Here is a 20,610-nt window from a genome sequence, read left to right as displayed (position 1 = left end):
GCACTATACACTGTGAACGTAAACTTATACGACTTATTAGTACTGCAAAAGGGGCCTTAGAAAAAGGAACTACACATGTGTAGCCAACAGTTTCATTCCGGAAGAAGCATACCGGCGGACTTTCACATTCTTCCCCGGAAGTGTAACGCTTCTACGTTTCGGAGACTCAGCACTGGAAACGGTGGGTTCTTTTTAATATATTCTTTATTTAAAATGTTAAATCAGAGTAAATGTTCTATTGTTCAACTCGTATATTGAATCTAGATAGCGGTGTGTCTCTAAATAAGTCAATTAGCACCCCTGTGTTTACTCGTCATATCATCATAAGCGGATTGATTTGGGTCAGTTCACATCAGTCTTTCTCATCATCAAAACTATCAAGATGTTTGGGCTTAAAACATTGAGAGTACTAATAATGTGTTGTGGCTGAAAACATTGAGAACTCATAACACGCGCCAAATGAAGCGGCAATTCATATTAAAACGCCCACAAGTCATTTGTTCCAGTGTGTTTGCAAGTTATCCCCTGTAACTCTAAATTTTCACTAATATATATTAGGGGTGTAACAGTACACATAAATCACGGTTTGGTACGTACCTCGTTTTTGGCGTCACGGTTCCATACGAGTTCGGTACAACAGGTGCCAGTACAGTTTTTTTTCTCTCTCTCATTTATTTTGAAAGACAGTAATGCATGAGCTGTTCTTTTTTATTTCAGTTATATTTTACAATTTCAAGATTTAAAGAAAAACAGAATAATCTGATTTGAATTAAATTGTGTTACACAAGACACCTGCACAAAAAAAAAAAAAAAACGCTGACCGATTGAATGAAAATGCATATTTAATCTTTGACAGCAGATGGCGCTTATGGAACAGCAGCAATATAGCCTTTTCTTGGTTACTGCTGTAAACAAAGCAGCTGCGCTTATAAACACTACTTTAATATGCATTATATGGCGGTAAGAGGAGAAGAAAATTCCATTTAAACATTTCTGGAGATGGTCAGCTCCTCTCAGAGATACATTCATACAAACCCCAATATATCTGCCTTTCTATATTTTAAACATTGCGAACAGTGAGCTTGATCTGCCTGTTACGGTATTTTCTCCTCTTTCCGCACAAATTACATTTTGGGAAATGATTGCAATGCAGTTTGTGTGCAATTCTGGAATAGAGATCAGCCAAAATAAAACTAAAAACCGGTTCAGATTTGTAGCCGGCATGCCATCTGATCTCCCCGTTTTTGTTTTGGATTGCTGCATAGATCGTCCCTTCTTCTGCTCTTTCCTGACGTTGCAATTGATTTGGATTTGGATTGATCGTCTATGACTAACTGTGACGTCCATACTGTTACCATTCAATGCGAATAAATGTACTGTTACACCCCTAATATATGAATATATTACTTTTGTGTCTGCAGAGCTCATGATTTTTTACATGAAGTATTTCTGTCTTATCTTGGTTTCTGTAGATGAGTGGGGATTCAGACGGTAATAAAGAGTTTCATGAGCAGCTCCGTTTGCAGCAGCTGTATGGACAGAGGCGAGAGGTTGGAGAAGATCCGTATACATACGTCGACCCAGAAGACGGCACGGAGTACGACTGGGACCATGAAAAGAGAGCATGGTTTCCAAAGGTCTCTCCTTGCCAAACAAAATACTACATTTACTCAACAATTCTGTTTTCATAACCTGGTCAGAGGCAACTAATAAATAAGTTCTTTATTAAGGTTCACTCATTATTTGTTTCTTTCTAGGTAAATGATGATTTCATCGCAGCATATCAAGCAAACTATGGCTTCAATGAGGAAGGGGCCCCTGATCCAAGTGCTGCGGTTCCTGTCACCGACTTTCTCCCTGCCAAAGGAGGAGCTCCAGAGGAGCCCAAGAAACCAGAAGAACCCAAGAAACTGGAGGAGAGCTCAGACCAGGAAAAAACTAAGGAGGGAGCTCAGAAAGGAGAGAAAAGGAAAGCAGATCCAGGTAAGAAGTTATTCATTACCATTTATTTTTTTCCAAGTATTCTAATTATATTAACAAATAAACATTGTGTCTTGTGTTTTACAGGATGGTTTGAAGTTGAAAAAGACAAAAACACCAATGTTTATGTGACAGGTGAATAATTTCATTTTTGTTTAGATTACAGTAGATCACTATTTGTTTGTAATTTTGATATGAAGTTGGAATCCTGTTGTAAATACTGGTATGACTCCATCTATTGGCCATTTCTGTTTTTTAAATGTCTTCTGGCTTAAATACGAGCTGACAATCAAAAGTTAGTCTCTCAAAATGTCTTTCAGTGTATTTGTGTCTCTTCTAGGTCTTCCTCCGGACATAACTCCTGAAGAGTTTGTGGAGTTCATGTCCAAATGTGGACTTATCATGCGTGATCCTATCACAGAAGACTATAAAATCAAGCTCTATAAGGACAAGGATGGAAACCAAAAAGGAGATGGACTTTGCTGCTACCTGAAGGTTGGTAATTGTAATACTGTGATCAAGTTTATTTATCCCTTGTGCTGTGCTGAAAATCTTGAATGAAATTGCTTGATCGTAGGCTACATTGATTTGTGCTTATGCATCTTAGTTTATGAGCAAAAGAGCACTATTTGTGGATATTTTTGCCAGGGTTAACTCCAAAAAATAAGTTTCATAAGTTCAGATGTCTACAGTCAGGTCCGAAAAGAAATGCAAACGTGCTAATAGAACAAAAATAAGTTCACTCCATAACAAGAAACTGAACGCTGGCAGTTTAACACACTGAAACAAGTTGTTATACCCTGTGTGAGCAAAGCCAGTAAGTTTTAGTCCAATTTGACAACATTAACCAGCCTACATGCTGGGCCTGAATGACCAGAATGCAACATTAAATTAAAAATTCTATATACTGTTTTTGTGTGTGTGTGTGTATAATATATATATATATATATATATATATATATATATATATATATATACACACACACATACACACACACACACTTTTCATATATACCTTATTTTTAGTCGCATCAGTCCAAAAATACATCATGACGACGAAAAAAAAAAAATTAAGTCGCACTATTTAGACATAAAACATTACCGTCTATAGCCGCGAGAGGGCGCTCTATGCTGCTCAATGCTCCTGTAGCCTCTCCTTGAAAACACAGAGCGCCCTCTTGCGGCTGTAGACGGTAATGTTTTCTCTTGGTTCATGTCAAATTAATTTTGATAAATAAGTCGCACCTGACTATAAGTCACAGGACCAGCCAAACTATGAAAACATTTGCAACTTATAGTGCGGAAAATACAAGATATATATTTATTTTGTATATGTGTGTGTGTGAAATAAAAACATGTACTTTACAGTCAATGCTATTTTAATATTATTTATATACTATTAAAATATTTATGAATATTTTGAATTAGATTTTTATATTTAAATTTTAATGTTTCAATGTTGTTTTAGTAATTTTGTTATGTGCTTGCTTTTGTTTTTATTGGTACATTTTGTATACACACATGCATTTCTATTTAGCTTTTTTTTTTAATTGTAGTAATTTTAGTTGATTACAACATTTATTTCAGCTGTATTTTAAATGAACATTAATCTCTTTAACACTATTTACATGTGTTTATATCATTTTATAGACATTATTATTTCATAATTCCTTGCAGAAAGAGTCTGTAGCTCTTGCCGTGCGGCTTTTGGATGAGACAGAGATTCGGGGCTACCAGCTGCATGTGGAGGCAGCGCGATTCGAGCTCAAAGGACAATATGATGCCAGCAAGAAGAAGAAAAAGAACAAAGAATACCGTAAAAAGCTCCAGCAGCAACAAAAGTAAGAACCTGTTCAGACTGACTCCTGCGGCTCTATATAGTTGATTTGGATTCATTGTGCAACAGTACTCTGCCTAATCACCATATTTTTTGTGTTGCTGTAGCTATGACTGATATTTTAGTAATTTATGATTAACAGGCAGCTGGACTGGAGGCCAGAGAAAGCTGGGGAAACTCGCAAAAGGCATGAAAAAGTCATCATCATCCAAAACATGTTTCATCCCAGTGACTTTGAGGCAAGAGTTAATCACAAAATATGCTGACACATCCTCAGACACACTGGAACATACTACAGATGTTAGGGAATAAAAGAAAAGTTTGTTGCCAACACTTCACATTGAATGCTGTCTGCATAAAAAAAAAAAAAAAGTGTCTTCTGGCAGAGCTTTTGTCAAATATCTTTTGCTGCAGCTAAAACCAGACCTACAGAATTTCTTTCTACAGTTCAGATTAACTTTAGCCTTGTACCGGTATTCATGATGTTTGAAGTTAATTACAGTAACGCACTTGATTAGCAACAGTTTAGAGCTGTGGCATTGTTTAGTTTCTCTGTAGCAGCGATGAACATCTCGCAGCTGGTCTGTCTGCATTCCTGAAGTAGGTGCAACCTAAAGGCTCAGATGAGAGCAGGAATGCAGGTGTGGATCTGCTGTTCACGAATCGGCATGATTTCTGAGACTATTAATTGTTTAATGAATGAGACTGATACTGAAATTATTAAATGTAAGTATCTTACGAAACCTGTGACGCAACTGTAAATAATATAGGCCTCAATTATAAATAATTTAAGTCTGAAACGTTTGGAGTCAGTAAGGTTTATTTGTACAAAGTTAATATTTTAACTTGACAAATAAACTCAGCAATTACATGCTGTTACTATGCATCAAAGAATTTATGAATAAATGTTTGTATTTATTCATAAATACAAGAATTATTTATTAATAAATTCTTCAAAAATATTAAGCAGCACAACTGTTTAAAGCATTGATTGATATATGTGTGTATATATATGTTTTTTGTTTAGTTTTTTTTTGGTAGCAGTTGGGCACAATTTATATTTTGTCAACAAAGTAAATTTCAATCGTTTAACCATTGGCCTTTTAAATAAATTGTTTGGGTCACACTTTATTTTAAGCTCCAATTCTCGCTACTAACAAATGATAAACTATTATTTTGCTTCAAACTCCTAATCTGCTGCCTATAAATAGTTAGTTAGGTAGTTGTTAAGTTTAGGTATTTGGTAGGATTATGAACGTACAACATGGTCATGCAGAAAATGTGCTATATAAGTGCTAATAAACAGCCAATATGTTAATAATAGCATGTTAATAAGTACCTACTTAATAGTGAGAATTGGTTCCTATACTAAAGTGTTACCAGTTTAGTTTTTTTTTTTTTTTTTTTTTTATTGATGAGCAATATAAATGAAGTCAAATGTGTTCATACTTTTGACTGACGATGTGTGAAAGAGCTGCACCCTATGTCTCATGCAGGAGGATCCCTTGGTTCTGAATGAGTACAGAGATGATCTCCGGACAGAATGTGAGAAATTTGGGCAAGTGAAGAAGGTCATCATCTTCGATGTAAGTCTTCTCCTGTCCACAATGAATATAATACAACTTAGTTGTATTTAAAGTCAGTGACCATACAAATGTCTCTCTCTACGTAATTTCTAACACTAAACTCTTTGCTTTTTCCATGGAAATCAGAGGCACCCTGATGGAGTGGCATCTGTGGCTTTTAAAGAACCTGAAGAGGCGGACGCGTGTCAGATGGCTCTGAATGGACGCTGGTTTGGTGGGAGGAAACTATCAGCACAGCTGTGGGATGGTGTAACTGACTACCAGGTAAAATACTTGGTCTATTTAAAGCCATCGTGATTTGTTGCTTGCAATCCATTTTACTTCCTCAATCTGATATTTTCTGAATAAAACAGGATGTTTAAAGAGAGAAAATGTAGAGAGGGACTTTAGTTTATCAATCAGGAATTTGCTGAATCATGCAAACGTGTTACTGTGCATACAAAACCGAATGCAGGTTTGCCAAAAATAAGCTATTTGGCTGTTGTTTATCCAATAGTCTAATGGGGAAAAGAAAAGTTATTACATTTGAGTAAAAAAAAAAAAAACATGCAAGACTGGCTCTCCCAACAAAATGATTAAAAATTGATCATTTCTGTTATCCTCTGCTTATTTTTCTTTGTCCAACATTTTGGCTCTGGTCACCCAGGTTGAGGAAACCTCCCGAGAACGAGAAGAGAGACTGAAAGCCTGGGGTTCTTTCTTAAGTGACGAGAGTGCGTCTGCCAAAGCTAAAGCGGACGCTTCAAAAGCAGCTGAACAACAAAATTCCAGCACACAAGAAGCATCAGATCAGACTCGACTGGAGGAACATGCAAACGAAAGCGCTGCAAAACCACAGGAGGAGAAAGATGAGGAGGAGGAGGATGAAGAGGAAGGAGGAGTAGCGTCGACCGATAGCAGTTTAGCAGGAAGTGATAATGAGGATGCGTAGATGTTGAGAGAAAAGACGACTTATTTAATGTCTCTTGCTAAAACATCTTCATTCTAATATACAGTGTTTCCTTTTAATTGTTTATTCCCATGACATGTCTGCATTTCACCATATCTGAATATGGACACTAATTGAAATTTGACTGAAGATAGTCACTTTGTGCTTTATGCTAATGTGTGTCATTGAATCAATTTGAACATCTGTTAATAGTTTTATAGTAAAAAAAAAATTATTTTGTGACCTCGTCATTGTTTCTTGCTTTCATGAAAAAGATGTTCATTAGTAACGTCACTCACTAACAAGATCTTTGGTTTACATGGGAACAAAAAAACAAGCAGTTTCCTTGCGTGTAGTTCCGTGTAAGCCTAGTGACAGCTGTGGTTTTATCTGTTTGAGAGAGCTTGTTCAACTCGCTCGGGTGCATTTTTCAGTGCACAAGTAAAGAAGAGCACCTCCTGCACGTAGTATCACATTTGTTTTGTTGTAGTATGATCGGTGGCTGGATGGTGGCTGGATTCAGTTTGGTAAGCAGTTTCGGGATCTGAATTTATTTGTGAATGCAATTAAAATCCTGTTTCAATTTGAGAAAGGAGTGCTTGAAGTATAAGTAGGAGCAGTACAACTTGTTTCCCTTTAGAAGTGTGGATTTAATTTTTTGGATGTTTTACCTACCTTTTATGTTTATTTCTAGAATAAGTAAGAGCTTACTTCTATGAATTATGATTAATTCCGTTTTCCGTCTCAAGGATTTTGTTTTGCCAGTTTTTAACAGTTTGATAAGATTTTTCTTTTAAGCATTTTTGTTGGTTGAGGTTTAAATATTCTATTAAATAAATCATGTTTAAATATGAATAAACTGCACTGCCCTCTCAAGCTACATTCATAAATTGTAGTATGCACTACTTTTATCTTTTGGGATTGTTTGGATTTGTTTTAATGTTGCTGAGAGAAGTCTTTTATGCTCACCAAGGCTTCGGAAATGTGAAAGCAGTCATTTATCAAATATTCAGTGTCGCATTATACTTTAGAAATGATTCTTATACGCAGATTTAGTGCTTAAGAAACATTAATGTTGCGAACGGTTGTGCTTAATATTTATGAAAAACAACATTTTTAGTTTAATAACACAATCCTCGTACTCAAGGTGGTGAAATTACAAATGCTTGAAAAAATAAATCAAAATCTTTATATACATTTCATTGAGTGTGTACATAAGATGAAGTGTTAATGAGAAATCTTTGATGTCCTTAGAGAGTTCACTCCTTCAAAGAACTGTTATTCCAGTGTTTCCCATTTCATTTATTTGAATGTATAGGATAGTCAGTTGTTTTTCTATGTAAAAAGAGAATAAAGACAAAATTGTAAAATAACCCATCTATGTTGTATTCCTAAGTCAGGATGATGGAGGACATAATGTTAAAGCACTCAGAGGAGTGTAAAGATCCTCCTCAGCTCTTTACATACTATCAAGGCGACATCAACACTGCAGTGGATGAGCACTTCTTCCGTGCCCTGAATAAAGCAACCACACCAAAAGACCTCAGTACTAAAGCAAAGGACAGCAATAGGATTCCAAAATCTGGTGCGTTAATGTGCATGCATCTGTCTGTCTGTCTGTCTATCTATCTTTCTAATGCATTTCTTATCCCAGATGTCCCCTCATCATCATGGGCTTCTTCTGGTCTAACGTGGTCTAAGTCCACACACTCTTCCAGCTCTAAGCTGGCCCAGTTGACAACCATGGGACCTCCATCCCAGGGAGTTATTGTGAACCCTTCAGTACTGTCATCATCATCATCATCATCACCCTCCTCGTCCCTCTGGCCATGTCCACCCAGACAGAGCACAGCCTACGAACTGCCTCAAATACTCTATCAACAGCCCATGGCTGCTGAGAGCAGTGCCAGCTCTTACCTGAACCTGTTACAAATGGATCGGCCAACAGGGGGCATCATGATCTCGCCCTTCTCAAAATCAGAAACCAGACCAGAGTGGAATTCTGGGACGGCCTTTAGGGATGGAAGCAGGATCGGCATGGATGCAGGTAATTATGCCATTGCTAACTGTTTGCACAAAAATGTATTTAATGCAAGTGCAAGGAAACCAATAAATTGTACAGTAAAGAATAATGGACAGTCAGCTAGTAATTAACACAAGACAAGACAAGGTGATGAGTCCACGGTGTGATACGGGAGATATGTAATAATCTGATAAACAGTTTTTGATTCACCAATCAGAATCCTTTATTCCACAGAATTTGCATATGAGCCGAGGTGCTTCTTCTCAACAGTTAAAAAAAAATTATATTTAATATAAAGTCTTCTATTTAGAGAAATAGTTCTAAGAAATATAGTTGCTTTTAGATTGAACATAAAAGAACATACTTCTGAAAAATATGAGGAAACAAATAGTTGCTGGTCCCTACTGACTTCCATAGTATGGGGAAAAAAAATTCTATGTCAATGAGGAGCAAAAACTGTTTGTGGGGTTACCCACATTTTTCAAAGTATCTTCTTTCGTGTTCAGTAAAAGAAAGGTTTGGAACAACTTGAGGGTGAGTAAATGATTAAATAATTTGCATTTGTGGATGAACTATCTCTTTAAGTCAAGTAATAAGTCATCCAGACACGTTTTATGAATACTGTCAAATGGGACATTCTACTACTGCAGACTTACTTGCAGTGCTTAAATGAAGTGTTTGTTTAGGTGGTGATCAATTATTTATTTGTGATCGTCTTGTGTTTTACAGGTGTGCCTGTGTCAGAAATCAGTAAGGATTTGTACTGGTATTGAAGAAGGGATTTCTGGCTCTATGTCGAAAATATAAAAGACTGTCTGCGTTTGCATTATTATGTAAGCTTAAGAATGCTGTGGTTTTCAGTCATCTGGAAGAGTGATTCAAACCATTATATTCATGGTGTCAGACATTCCTCATCGATGAATGGCAGTTAATTGCTTGATTTAGCCATGAGCATGTGCATAAGGTAACTTCTAGTAGGACATAAGTGAGAATACCTAATTGGAATCATTTATATGATTTGTAATACATTTATAGTTTTACCAAACTTTCTCTGTGTATAGTATTGTCATAATTTTCGTAATGCAAAAACTTATATAGTCATGTGTCAAAAAATATATTAAATATACTGTAGTTACTCTTTAAATGAAACCTTTTCTCTTTCATACCTTGTCCCTTCAAAAGCTTATCCACAAATGTTGACTCTGTAGATAAGGTTACACAGAAGGCCAAGTAAAATGAACTCAAAAATAAATTTCTTTGAAACTGTTCAAATGGTATTGGACTTCATCTTTACAAACCTGTTTGCAAAACCTGCTTCACACTTTTTCCCTCAAGCAGTGATGTATTTCCCTGTCACAAGCCCTGACTTTTAACAAAACAGCTAAAGGAAGTTTGCACAATCATAACTTTCCTCAATTATTTTCAAGAACAGTAAACAATAATCTATTTTCAGTATAAATAACCAGTTGACCCTTTATTTAATAAATCCTACATGAAAATGGTCAGGTTTGAAGTTATATATATGTATTTGTTGTTGTTGTTGTTGTTCATTGGCATGTTAGATTTAGCTTTCAGCTTAAGACAATTTAAAAATATAAAGAAAAAAGTCTATTACATTATCTCTAGCTCAAAACATTGATTTGCATTAAAATAGACATTTCTTTGAGGCTAAAGACTCAACTTTATGTCAGGACTGCCCACACATCACTGCAAACTTACGTCATGTGCCTCTGTTCTAAAAGTTTGTAAGTGCTGAGCAACGGTCCCAAAGGGGGATTCGTTTCCCACTCAGTCATTCACCACAGGTGTCCTCCTACATAGTTCGCTTCAGCAGCACTCTCCACTGTGCATGTGTTCAGGGGACGTGGGGAATGAACATGCACGTGAGGATGGCTTTTCACATTCTCTTACTCCCACATTTCAACAAAACAGTTATTACTGCTAATTACACTTTGGGAGACTCTTTAGGAGAAGAAAGTCAAAGTCTGCCCACAAACCTTAAAGCAGCATAACTATGCACAGAGAGCCATAAATGCAACTTAAAAATGAGAGCAAAATGATGAATAATTTATCTTAGGTCAGTATATTAATAGCTTCATATGTACTGGGGAACACACTAGATAGACTCAAGTTGGCCTGTTTTTTAAATTTCAAACAAATATAAATGTAATATTTTAAGTTATATATGTATTTATATTACATTTTTGCTGATTCATAATGTTAAGATTTTATTAAACAGTTATTTAATTATGAAATCAATAAATAGACCGTATAAGAAGTTATTTAATGGCAGGTACTGATGTGACAGCTTACCACAGAATATAGAATGACAGGGTATTTTATCACAAAATATCTGTGTTCAGTGAGTTGTACCATATTTCTCAGGCGTTAAGTTTGGAAATGTCTTCTACTATTCAGAAATTAAATTAAAATCAATTAGAAATACAGACCAGTTTGACATAGCTCAAGAATGAGATTAATAGAATTGAGAATTGAGATTTTATTAATAGTTCCTCTCAGATATCAAAAGACCCTCCACCTCAGTAAATGGTGTGTGGGTATATTGGTATTGTGGCAAGCCATTTTCATTTTAATTAATTTAACTAATAACTACTTTTACATTACTATTTTTTTATATAAAATACAGTATTGAATAATATATATTTTAGTTTCACTGACTTAAATTAAATATTCCAATAGTCACTAGTATCTTACCACTATACATGGGAGTAGAATACGCATGGGACATGCCCACACTTTTTCAGACAAGTGCACTTACTTAAATTTGGGTTTCAATTCAAAGAGAAAAGAACTTATGCATGACCTGGCATGTTATTCATATGTTGAATATCTTCATATCTTCTCATGAGGAGATGTAAACATTATGGAGCGGTGAACACTCTCATGCAGTGATTGTTTTTTAAAAAAAGGTAGCCTAATATGGCTTTAGAACAGCATCAGCCCCTACCTGGAATTTGCTTAGGTCCCCCAAATTACTAAATCCTACAGTTCAATTGCAAATACTAAAGTTAATATTCAATATTCAAAAGAAGATTCAACTATAAAAAGCCTAGTCACCATATATTTATACATTTTAAGGGATACATGTTAAAGTGGCTTGCCATAGTAGGTAGATAAGTGTGATTAAGTTGTGAGAGGCAATCAGGCTGATTGAAGATGTGGAGGGTCGGGTTCAGCTGAGGTGGGGGCGATAATGAACCGGATCTGTGGGTCTGTATCAAACAACCTGAGACTGAGAGTCTGATTAACTTTATCTTTCTTCAGCTTCTGTATTACAGCATACAGGTGTGCTCTTTTCTGCCTAATATGTTTACTGCCTGCTATTTTATGCTCCTCAGAGAGTCATCAGAGACAGCAGCCAGATGGACACACTGACTCTTGTAGATCTGCCTGGATTCAGTCACTCAGGATTCACTGTACTGGCAGTGTATTTGGGAATTATCTTCATTTTCAGTTTCCAAAATAACTTTCTTGTTTTTTTGTTCTTCGCCCACTTTCATGTCCTGAGGACTCCGATCCACTTAAAGGGGTCACATGCTGCGATTTCAATTTTTCTTTTCTCTTTGGAGTGTTACAAGCTCTTGGTACATGACGAAGATCTGTGAAGTTGCAAAGACTAAAGTCTCAAATCCAAAGAGATATTCTTTTTAAAAAAGTTAATACTCATCCACACCCCAAACGGCTAAAACGGCTCGTTCTAACACACCTCCACATCTCTACATCACTATGTGGGAAGATTTGCATAACGCTGCCCAGATGTTCATGCAAAGAAAGAAGGCGAACCTTTTATTCTAGTTGTAGTATTGCTGTTGCCGCCACAGCCATGTCGATTAGATGCATAACTACTTTGTTTGGTCTTCAAAAAGAGGAGAAATCCAGCCCTGGGTTGTCACATGTGGTTGCCGCAAGCCCAACAGACGCTCTTTCGTAGAAACCACCAGCCGCGCCGTTCTCAATCCCGCCTACCTCCGCTCCCTCCAGGCGGCCTCCGCTTACTCTTGGCCACGGTCTGTGATGCTGTTTCGTCATTCATTCTGGAATTGGACACTTCTCTCAATGTAGTTTTTGATTCGTGCGACAGCTTAATACAACAAAACAGAACTACATTTTATGGATGACCGTTTTATGAACCTTGGAGAGAAGGTAATTCTGACTTTGCTACGACAATCTGGTTCTTCTGAATCAGCTACTGTAAGTATATTTAGTTATTAGTTTTAAGTATTTGCCATTGACTATACATCGCACATCGCACGGGTGTATGTGTGTGTGTGTGTGTGGTGTTGTGTGTGTGTGTGGATGTATCAATACCAATCAGATATAGACTGCACTTGTCAAAGGAGGCACTTTGTAGAAAATGATGCGTTTGACAAGGGAAAGGGGCATAGAGGACGTACAATAATATACAGTATTTGAAAAAAAAATGTTTTGTGAATATTGAAGTATGTCAACATATTCTGTTACACAAAATACACAAAATTATGATCTTTAAAAAAGCGTCATATGACCCCTTTAAGATTACGTTTTTTTACATTAGTAGAGTAACTTGCTATTACAATAAAACAAACAACAGTGAAACAAATTAGTTGAACATATAATTTATTTTTTGTCTTTTTATCCAATATCAACAGGCATTGTTTCACTTGTATCTCTTGCTGTACTGTCATACGAGCGTTACAGCACCAATCTGTGCTGTTCAAAAGCAGATGTGTCTGACTATAGAAAGACCTGACTCATTATCAAAGGCTGCTGGCTGTACTCACTCATGTGGAAAGCTATGGTCCTGAGGGTCCCGGCATCACCTGTTCAGTCCAGTGGAACCAGCGCTCTCCGGAAACAAGATCTTGATGTCTTTTGTCTGCTGCTCCCTCTTCTTCTGATGGTCTACTGCTACGGGAAGATCCTCATTGCCATTCATGGAGTTAGGGAAGATTGAAAGAGGAAAAGGTTGAAAGTAAATGAGAATGGGAGTGGAAGCAATGATTTTGATAAAGAGCACCTTTCTAGTAAGACTCATTGATCTTTCTAGCCAAACGTTTGTTTGCAATAAATTAAGCATTTTTCATGCTGCTGTCCGGAACCAAAGTCCTTCGCACACTCATTGTCATCATTATTTATGGCTACTGCAAATTTTATACACAGCTGGATCAGTTTTAGTATGTAATAATTGTAGTTTTTTCTTAACAAATGCCAAAAAGCACCCTCAGACCATCCAAGATTTAGTATTTTCCTCATCAGAACAGATTTGGTGAAATGTAGCATTATGTTTCTTACAAATGCGCAGCGTTTAGCTTCACAAGATTGTGGTCATGTAGATTTCTTGTGGATTATTGTGATGTTTTTATCAGCTGTTTAGATTCTCATTATGACGTCACCCATTCACTGCAGAGGATCCACTGGTGAGCAAGTGATTTTAAATCTGTTCTGAAACGAAACAAACTTATTTATAACTTGGGTGACCTGAAGGTTAGTAAATTTTCAGCACATTTTAAACTATTCCATTAAATTCTCTGATAACACTTATAAGGTCCCATTAGTTAAGGTTATAGTTAATGCATTGAATTAACATTCATTAAAAATAAGCAATACATTTTATTACAGTATTTATTCATCTTTGTTCATGTTATTAATAAAAATACTGATCATTGTCAGTTCATGTTAACTAATGTAGTTAACTTATATTAACAAACGGGACCTTATTGTAAAAAAAAGAAAGAAAAAAAGACAATTGCAATTGTCTCACAATCCAGTTTCAGTCCAAATATTTTGGAGCATTAACACCATGTGGTGTTTCAAATCAGCCTTGTTGCTGTTATTCTTTGAAAAGCAAACCTCAAAGCGTGTCTCCTTGTCTCACAGGTTGTTAAGATCAATCAGACAGCTGCACAGAGGAGGGAAACTCACGTGCTGGTGATGGTGGTTTCCATGGTGTCCTGTTGCCTGCTCTGTTGGATGCTGTATGGGGTCATGGCATTGCTTGGCACACTGAGAGCTGGTATTGTCGTCCCCACAGCCAGTGATGTAATATCCATACTAGCAAAGAGCAGCACTGTTCTGAACCTCATCATATACATTCTGTTCAATAATCAGGTATGTGCTTCACATAGGCTTATTTGTATCCAAAATATAGACCAGTGCTACTGTCAAAACTGTCACACCCCTTCACACAGAAGAAGGTGGTGCTCAACAGGACTGTATCCCTAGAAGTGCCACTTCTTCACCTGTCAGCCCAGACAAGTTTGGGTCCCAGAGGGCTTCAGTACAAAGAGGTAACAGGACTTTGGTGCTTGTGGGGCATAGTACTTCATAAAAGCCCAGGATATGAAAGTTCCATTCATGCAAAACCATATTTAGAGGGACAGGAAATTACATTGTGTGTAGTGTGTGTGTTATTAAGAAAGATGCCAGTACATTAGGGTTTTGTTTCACAGTTGTGTTATATGTGTATATAACTGCCACCAGATGTCAGTATTTGTTCTAACGTGAAACAATGAAACTTGGGCTTGGCAGCATCCGAAGTTCATGCCTACAGTGTGCACAGAAGTGAAAAAAAAGAAGTATTAGGATGTTTCGGTCATATTACATCAGAATCTTCTTCAAGTGTATTGAGTCGGTCTCCTGAACCCTCTCACCTGGCTAATACAGTGACTGCAGTGACACGTAACTAGAAACCATTGTTTTTTCTAACAGAATTCAACAGAGCATTTTAAATTGGCAAATGGATTTAATAAATGTAAAAGTCTGAATATTTGCATTTTATTTGCTTTTTATTCCGTCCAGTGATATATTTCTTTAAATTACTGCAATATTTTTGAGTAATAGAGTAAGAAATCTGTTTTCTTTTTTGTTGTTGTTCTTCAACCACTCATCATCCACTGTAGTTTTTTATATCTACCACATGAACTTCCTTTCCTCTTCATTTACAATTATAAGAAAATGTTGAGGAAAACTTTTTAATTATTTAGATTTCTGTATAACAGAAATCATATCCATATCAACAAATGCTTAAATCCATCAAATTAGTAATTCATATACAGTGTGACTTTCTAAGATAATGGCCTCTTGAAAAATGAAATATTTGGTTACCTGCTCTTCACCTTAAAATTATGTTAAAGGGCCTAAGAGATTTCAGGGAACCACAAAAGAGGAGTTGTACATTAGTCTGGAAAAGGTGACAAGAGAATATCTGAAGACTTGGGGCTCTATCAGTCCCTAGTGAAGCAGATTGATTACAACTAGAAGAAAACAGCACCGGTGGTACCTTGGCTGTCCTTCAAAAGGTTAGTGTAAGGACATGTCAAAGGATTTTTTAACAAATGACAAAGTACCCAGAAATCTATGGATCTGCAAGCATAGCGATTATAATATCATCGTTCCAATTTTACAGCACATTGTTGTAAGGAAGTTTGTGATCTGAAACTTTGAAAGAAAAGTGGGTCATGAATATTCCTAAACAAAGGAATAAATCACCCAAACTGAGTGCATCCATATACTGTAAATTCCATATACTGTATAAGAATAGTCAGGTCAGAGTCCTGACCTCAATCTCATTGAAATGCTGTGGCATCTCTTCAAGGCATTTGAGGAATACCAAAAATATGCAAGATATCCCTAACTATTTATGAAACAGCTTGTGCAGAAGAATGGACTGAAATATTTCGTCTGCAGATCTGATGAGCAGCTATAGGACTTATTTGGCTTGGGGTCCCAAAAGTTACTAAACATAAGTAATATTCACATAAAACATTTGTGGAACTGTAAAATGTTGTTAAATTACAGAACTGAATTATTATTGAGCACATGCTGAGAGCCTGCTGACATAAATCGAGATCATTTCAAAAGGCTGAAACTTTTTTTAACTGTTCGTCAGGATAGATGGTGCAGGTTCTATGATTAGCCTTTGCTGATTAAGTTCACAGGAAATATTTGAGGAAGGCTTTCATTAATAGTGCTCCTTGTTCTCAGAATGACGGACTCTGAAATTGGCTTGTACCTGACAGAGATAGAGCTGCATATCACACTCTCTAATGAGCCAGCAAATAAGTAGATGAGAAAAGAGCTTCGGCTCTGAGAATGGCATGCTGATCTGAGAAACCCATCTGAGTTGACAAAGTTTGGTATGCAAGAGTTTTAAAAAAAACTTTTTTAATTAAATAAATTACATGAAAAGCTGAGTAGTTTATCAAATTAATCAAAGTTATTCATAATATTTGCTGAGGAAAAAGCTAAATGTTAAGCCATGCATTAAATTATTGAGCCAGATAAACACACATTATTTTAATTTCTGTAGGTTGGATTTATACTGAAAATATGAACAAAACAAAACTGTCTGACCATCCAGTGGTCCCGGGATTTTCTTTTTAATATATCATAATGCAATCAGTGTACTTGCCATAATTAAATCTATAATGTGAGTGATCTGTGTACTATATCAAATCCTGTTCTCTGTATTCATCTCTCAAGTTCATTACCCCGTCACAAATCTCGCAGCAAGGCAAAGGTTCACATGCATGATTACCAATAGACATTAATTTGGCCTGTCATGTCAGATAATCTATGTCAGTATAGACCTATTTCAATCTCAGCAGTGGTAAACATGGCTTCAGCAGAAAGGTAATGCATGGACCTCTTATAATTATTAACCACAATCCTGTGGTTTAATGAATAGGAGGTTTCTCTAAAAAAAAATCTTGGCTATTGCACTCTTCCTTTTTATTCAGTTCAGCTGCTTTCTTTTTGGCCTCATGTTCACTCTGTTCCCATTTAGTGGGAATAGCACCATCAAATTGAACAGCATCATCAAGCTGTCATTTCTGCTCTAGAGATCAGTCTTATCCTTGAACTCTGTTTACTGATCGATCAGGTGAAATGAGTGCCCAAGCCAAATATATACGCACATCAGCGCTCAAACCATGAGCCGAGCACAGTCTGAGAAATCTATAAATCACTGACAGTCTTATGGACATGTCCTTGGTTTTCCAGTTTGACTGGGATTCTGTTTGTAGAGGATGCTGTGATATTACACAAACCTATAAAAAATGTTGTATATGTGAATTATGCATGCATCAGCCAAGGATTTGTTAGTAATACAAAGCCATACCACCTGCATGCGTTTGTTTATATATTGGGTTTTTTATCCACAGTGGGAGGATCAGGTCTTCAGATAGAAGAATGAATTATGAATTAAATAATTTTAGAAAATTAGATTTTCATATCATAAGAGTATGAGAAAGGAAATGAAAAGGATGCATCGGTATTGTTTTTAATTTATATAGCATGACAAGACAATTATTTTCTACATAATTATCTGTCATGCAGTTGATAAATGCAATAGGCTAATGTGTCTGCTGTGTGCCTTTTACGGGGCAGCTGTGGCTTAATGGATAGAGAGTTGGACGTTTAACCCAAAGGTTGCAGGTTCAAGTCTCAGTGCTGGCAGGAGTTGTGGGTGGGGGTGAATAAACGGCGCTCTTCCACCCTCAATACCCTTGGCTGAAGTGCCCTTGAGCAAGGCACTGAACCCCCAGTTGCTCTCTGTTCTGTTCACTTCTCGCTGCTGTGTGTGTGTGCACTTGGATGGGTTTAATGCAGAGCACCAATTCCAAATATGGGTTACCATAATTGGCAAATGTCATGACTTTTGTCATGAAACTTTTATTTCTACCGACCAGTGATGATTCTGAAAGGACAGACTTGTAATCTGTTGCTGTAGTAATGAACGCAATTTAATGCGCATCGTGCTCTTATTTTAGTGCAGTTTTTTAGGGCAGTAAGATTGTGGTTATTTCAGCAAACAGTTTAACACATTTTAACAGCATTAAGTTAAACTTTTATATATCATTCAATGGTACTATTTAGAGATCAGTGATGCACATTACTTTTAGACACTTTTTAAGGGTTTTTTCTCAGTCCATGTAATAAATGCACATCCTTGAATAAGCCATGCACTTCTGATATGACCGATTTCAGTGGCAGCCAAAATGAAAAAAAAAAAAAAATCAAATTTGGACTCATTCCTAGCTCGAACCAGATCCGAAAATCTCACAGCCACTCCGGCCAAATATTGAGATAAAGTATCATCTTTTTATATTAAATTAATATATTAAATTTATATCTTCTCCGATACCCATTTTTTTACCACTATTGAGCCGATTATTTTCAATCAGCTGGAATGATTCGGGACTTTCTACACTTAACGTGGCTTAATGCATTAAAACTGTGTTTTTAAAAGACCAAACTCAGTAAACACATTAATAATAAAGCATTCAATTCACAGACCAACGACAGTATTATAAATGAGAATGAAAATATGGAGACATTATTTGATGGAGGCCTGCGCCCCAGTAGCCTACTTATGAAAGGCTAGAAATGTCCCTGATTTGCCCTTACAGTCCGTGTGTAACTATATTTTATGAGCTTTCAGACACCTGCAGCTGTGCCTCCATAAAATAAAAAACCCTTGCGACACCCCTTGGTGGGATGGGGGCGGGGCTACACTGAGCTGTCTAACAGCATATGAGCATCATTGTATGTGTGCGAATGTATAAACCCCTATGGATCCCGAGAGTCAGCCAAGCTTTTAAAACATGCATAAAACAAACCCACAAATAACACAAGGTTGATTCTTACATGCATTTTTAACCTGCTCTCTCCATTTATGAGAGCTTCCAGATCCTTCTGATGGCCTGACTCAACACTTTTGTGCCACATGGATAAAATATACGCATTTCAGTTTCTATGGCCAGATACAGAATAGACATATCAGAAAATAAAGTGTAGATACATGCACATATTCATCATCAAAAAAAAAAAAAAAAAAAACATATGCACAGGGTTTTTAAAGAGTCCCTATAACCACAGAAATCACATCGTCCCTGATTCCATGGCAACCAGTGATGGTACAGGCTGTCAACCCCGCCTTTCTTCTGCACTCCATCATCAACATTAGAGCCTGTGAGGCAGTCCTCGCAGCATACACACACCAAAACAGATGGGAACTTCACACTCAAATCTGCTCCAGAACACTGCTGTAAATACAAACACAGACCTGCAACTATACTTTCTAGTATCTGTGGGTTTGCCACTGTTATGTGTGAACTCATATTAGAATGTGATATCTCGCACAGCAGCCAATAACATTATTTTAAGAAGTCAGTGCTCACTGAGCCGTGCTTTTCCTCTATAGAGTCCAAGTTGACCGTGGCAGAGTTAGAGTGACCATGCATGACTGCACAAAGCTGGGGTTGTATAGCCAGCTGTACAGTCCAGACTCACCCTTGTCTGGTCTCCTTCCATTCATTATTTTTATTTACTGGTGCAGCACAGAGCACAATTTCCTGAGTGCTGCTTTTGGAATCAGATTTTAAAACGGCAGATCAGCACTGAACTGTCCATCATAACTTCACTTCTCCATCTCATTTCCTTTCTTCAGTATCTACACATCTGTCCCTCCCATATCAGTTAGTTTCTGCTTCCCGTTCTGGCACCACATGGCAACCAACCATGTGATGTCACCTCCTCGCCACTGCAAGTAATGCTCTTTTAATGATGTGAATGTTAATGAATGCAAAGTCTTCAGCACCTTTCCCAGGGGCAAATAATCTTGTCTCACTGGGTTTATTGGAAACCAAAACCCAGTTCATTCAAAATTCATTTCAGGTTATGAAATATTAACATAGAATTTGATGGCCTTAGCCTTGGTAGTGGTGATGTAACCATCCCAGATTCACCCAAGAAGGCTAGAGAGACACTATTAGTCCTTTCACACTTGAACTAGTTAACAATGGGCCAATCTCACCAGATAAACAGAATCCTGGGTTATCTTTACCTGGGGTTAACAATTAACCCTGGGTATAAACAAAGGAAACAGAAACTAAAAACACAGGAAACAAGGACAAAAAAAAGTGTCCATGAAAACCAATGTAAACTAACATGACAGTTAAGTTTTCTCTGAATGGATTTTTTGGAAGCTAAAGGGGTGAGACTCCAGTTTTGTGTGGGTGTTTTCAGTTACCATTTAATATTTTTCCCCCTCAAATGGTGAAAAGTCTGGACAACTCACTGTGTTTCTGTAACTATCCAAAGCATGTCAATATAAGAATGCGATTGGGTTTCTGTTTCTAATCATCTAGTCGCAACATTCTAACACCACATTGTTTCACGCTGTACAAGTAAAAAAAAAAAAAAAAAACTTAGTATTTACAGTATAATCCTGTTATGAATCAAACAGAGCTAACTC

General features: G+C 36.8%; 2 protein-coding genes and 1 pseudogene across 4 annotated transcripts; all 3 read left to right on the top strand.

The window, feature by feature from the left end:
• Positions 1 to 71: 71 nt before the first annotated feature.
• On the top strand, positions 72 to 7,704 carry htatsf1 (HIV-1 Tat specific factor 1). Of its 2 annotated transcripts, none has more exons than XM_026273609.1 (10): positions 72 to 181; positions 1,473 to 1,637; positions 1,758 to 1,983; positions 2,068 to 2,115; positions 2,321 to 2,475; positions 3,658 to 3,821; positions 3,960 to 4,056; positions 5,314 to 5,403; positions 5,530 to 5,667; positions 6,050 to 6,574. In XM_026273609.1, exons 2-10 carry the CDS (start codon positions 1,473 to 1,475, stop codon positions 6,332 to 6,334), a joined length of 1,368 nt encoding a protein of 455 aa, XP_026129394.1. In that variant the 5' UTR covers positions 72 to 181; the 3' UTR covers positions 6,335 to 6,574. The 2 variants fall into 2 exon arrangements, with proteins under 2 accessions (XP_026129394.1, XP_026129393.1); XM_026273608.1 differs by lacking the exon at positions 72 to 181 and adding an exon at positions 1,349 to 1,373 and having other exon boundaries at positions 6,050 to 7,704.
• LOC113109832 (transcription cofactor vestigial-like protein 1) lies at positions 6,721 to 9,622 on the top strand. 2 transcript variants are annotated; one of them, XM_026273610.1, is made up of 4 exons: positions 6,721 to 6,858; positions 7,728 to 7,916; positions 7,986 to 8,378; positions 9,084 to 9,622. In XM_026273610.1, the coding sequence occupies exons 2-4, from the start codon at positions 7,733 to 7,735 to the stop codon at positions 9,125 to 9,127; spliced, it is 621 nt and encodes a 206-aa protein (XP_026129395.1). In that variant the 5' UTR covers positions 6,721 to 6,858; positions 7,728 to 7,732; the 3' UTR covers positions 9,128 to 9,622. The 2 variants fall into 2 exon arrangements, with proteins under 2 accessions (XP_026129395.1, XP_026129396.1); XM_026273611.1 differs by having other exon boundaries at positions 6,773 to 6,858; positions 7,732 to 7,916.
• Positions 9,623 to 12,209: 2,587 nt separating this feature from the next.
• Positions 12,210 to 14,858, top strand: LOC113109476 (pinopsin-like; annotated as a pseudogene).
• The last annotated feature ends 5,752 nt before the right edge of the window (positions 14,859 to 20,610 follow it).

The sequence above is a fragment of the Carassius auratus genome, chromosome 10 (genome assembly GCF_003368295.1).
Source record: "Carassius auratus strain Wakin chromosome 10, ASM336829v1, whole genome shotgun sequence".
Lineage (NCBI taxonomy): Eukaryota > Metazoa > Chordata > Actinopteri > Cypriniformes > Cyprinidae > Carassius > Carassius auratus.
The sequence above is the reverse complement of the archived record's forward strand: the minus strand, read 5'-3'. Positions and strand labels throughout refer to the sequence as shown.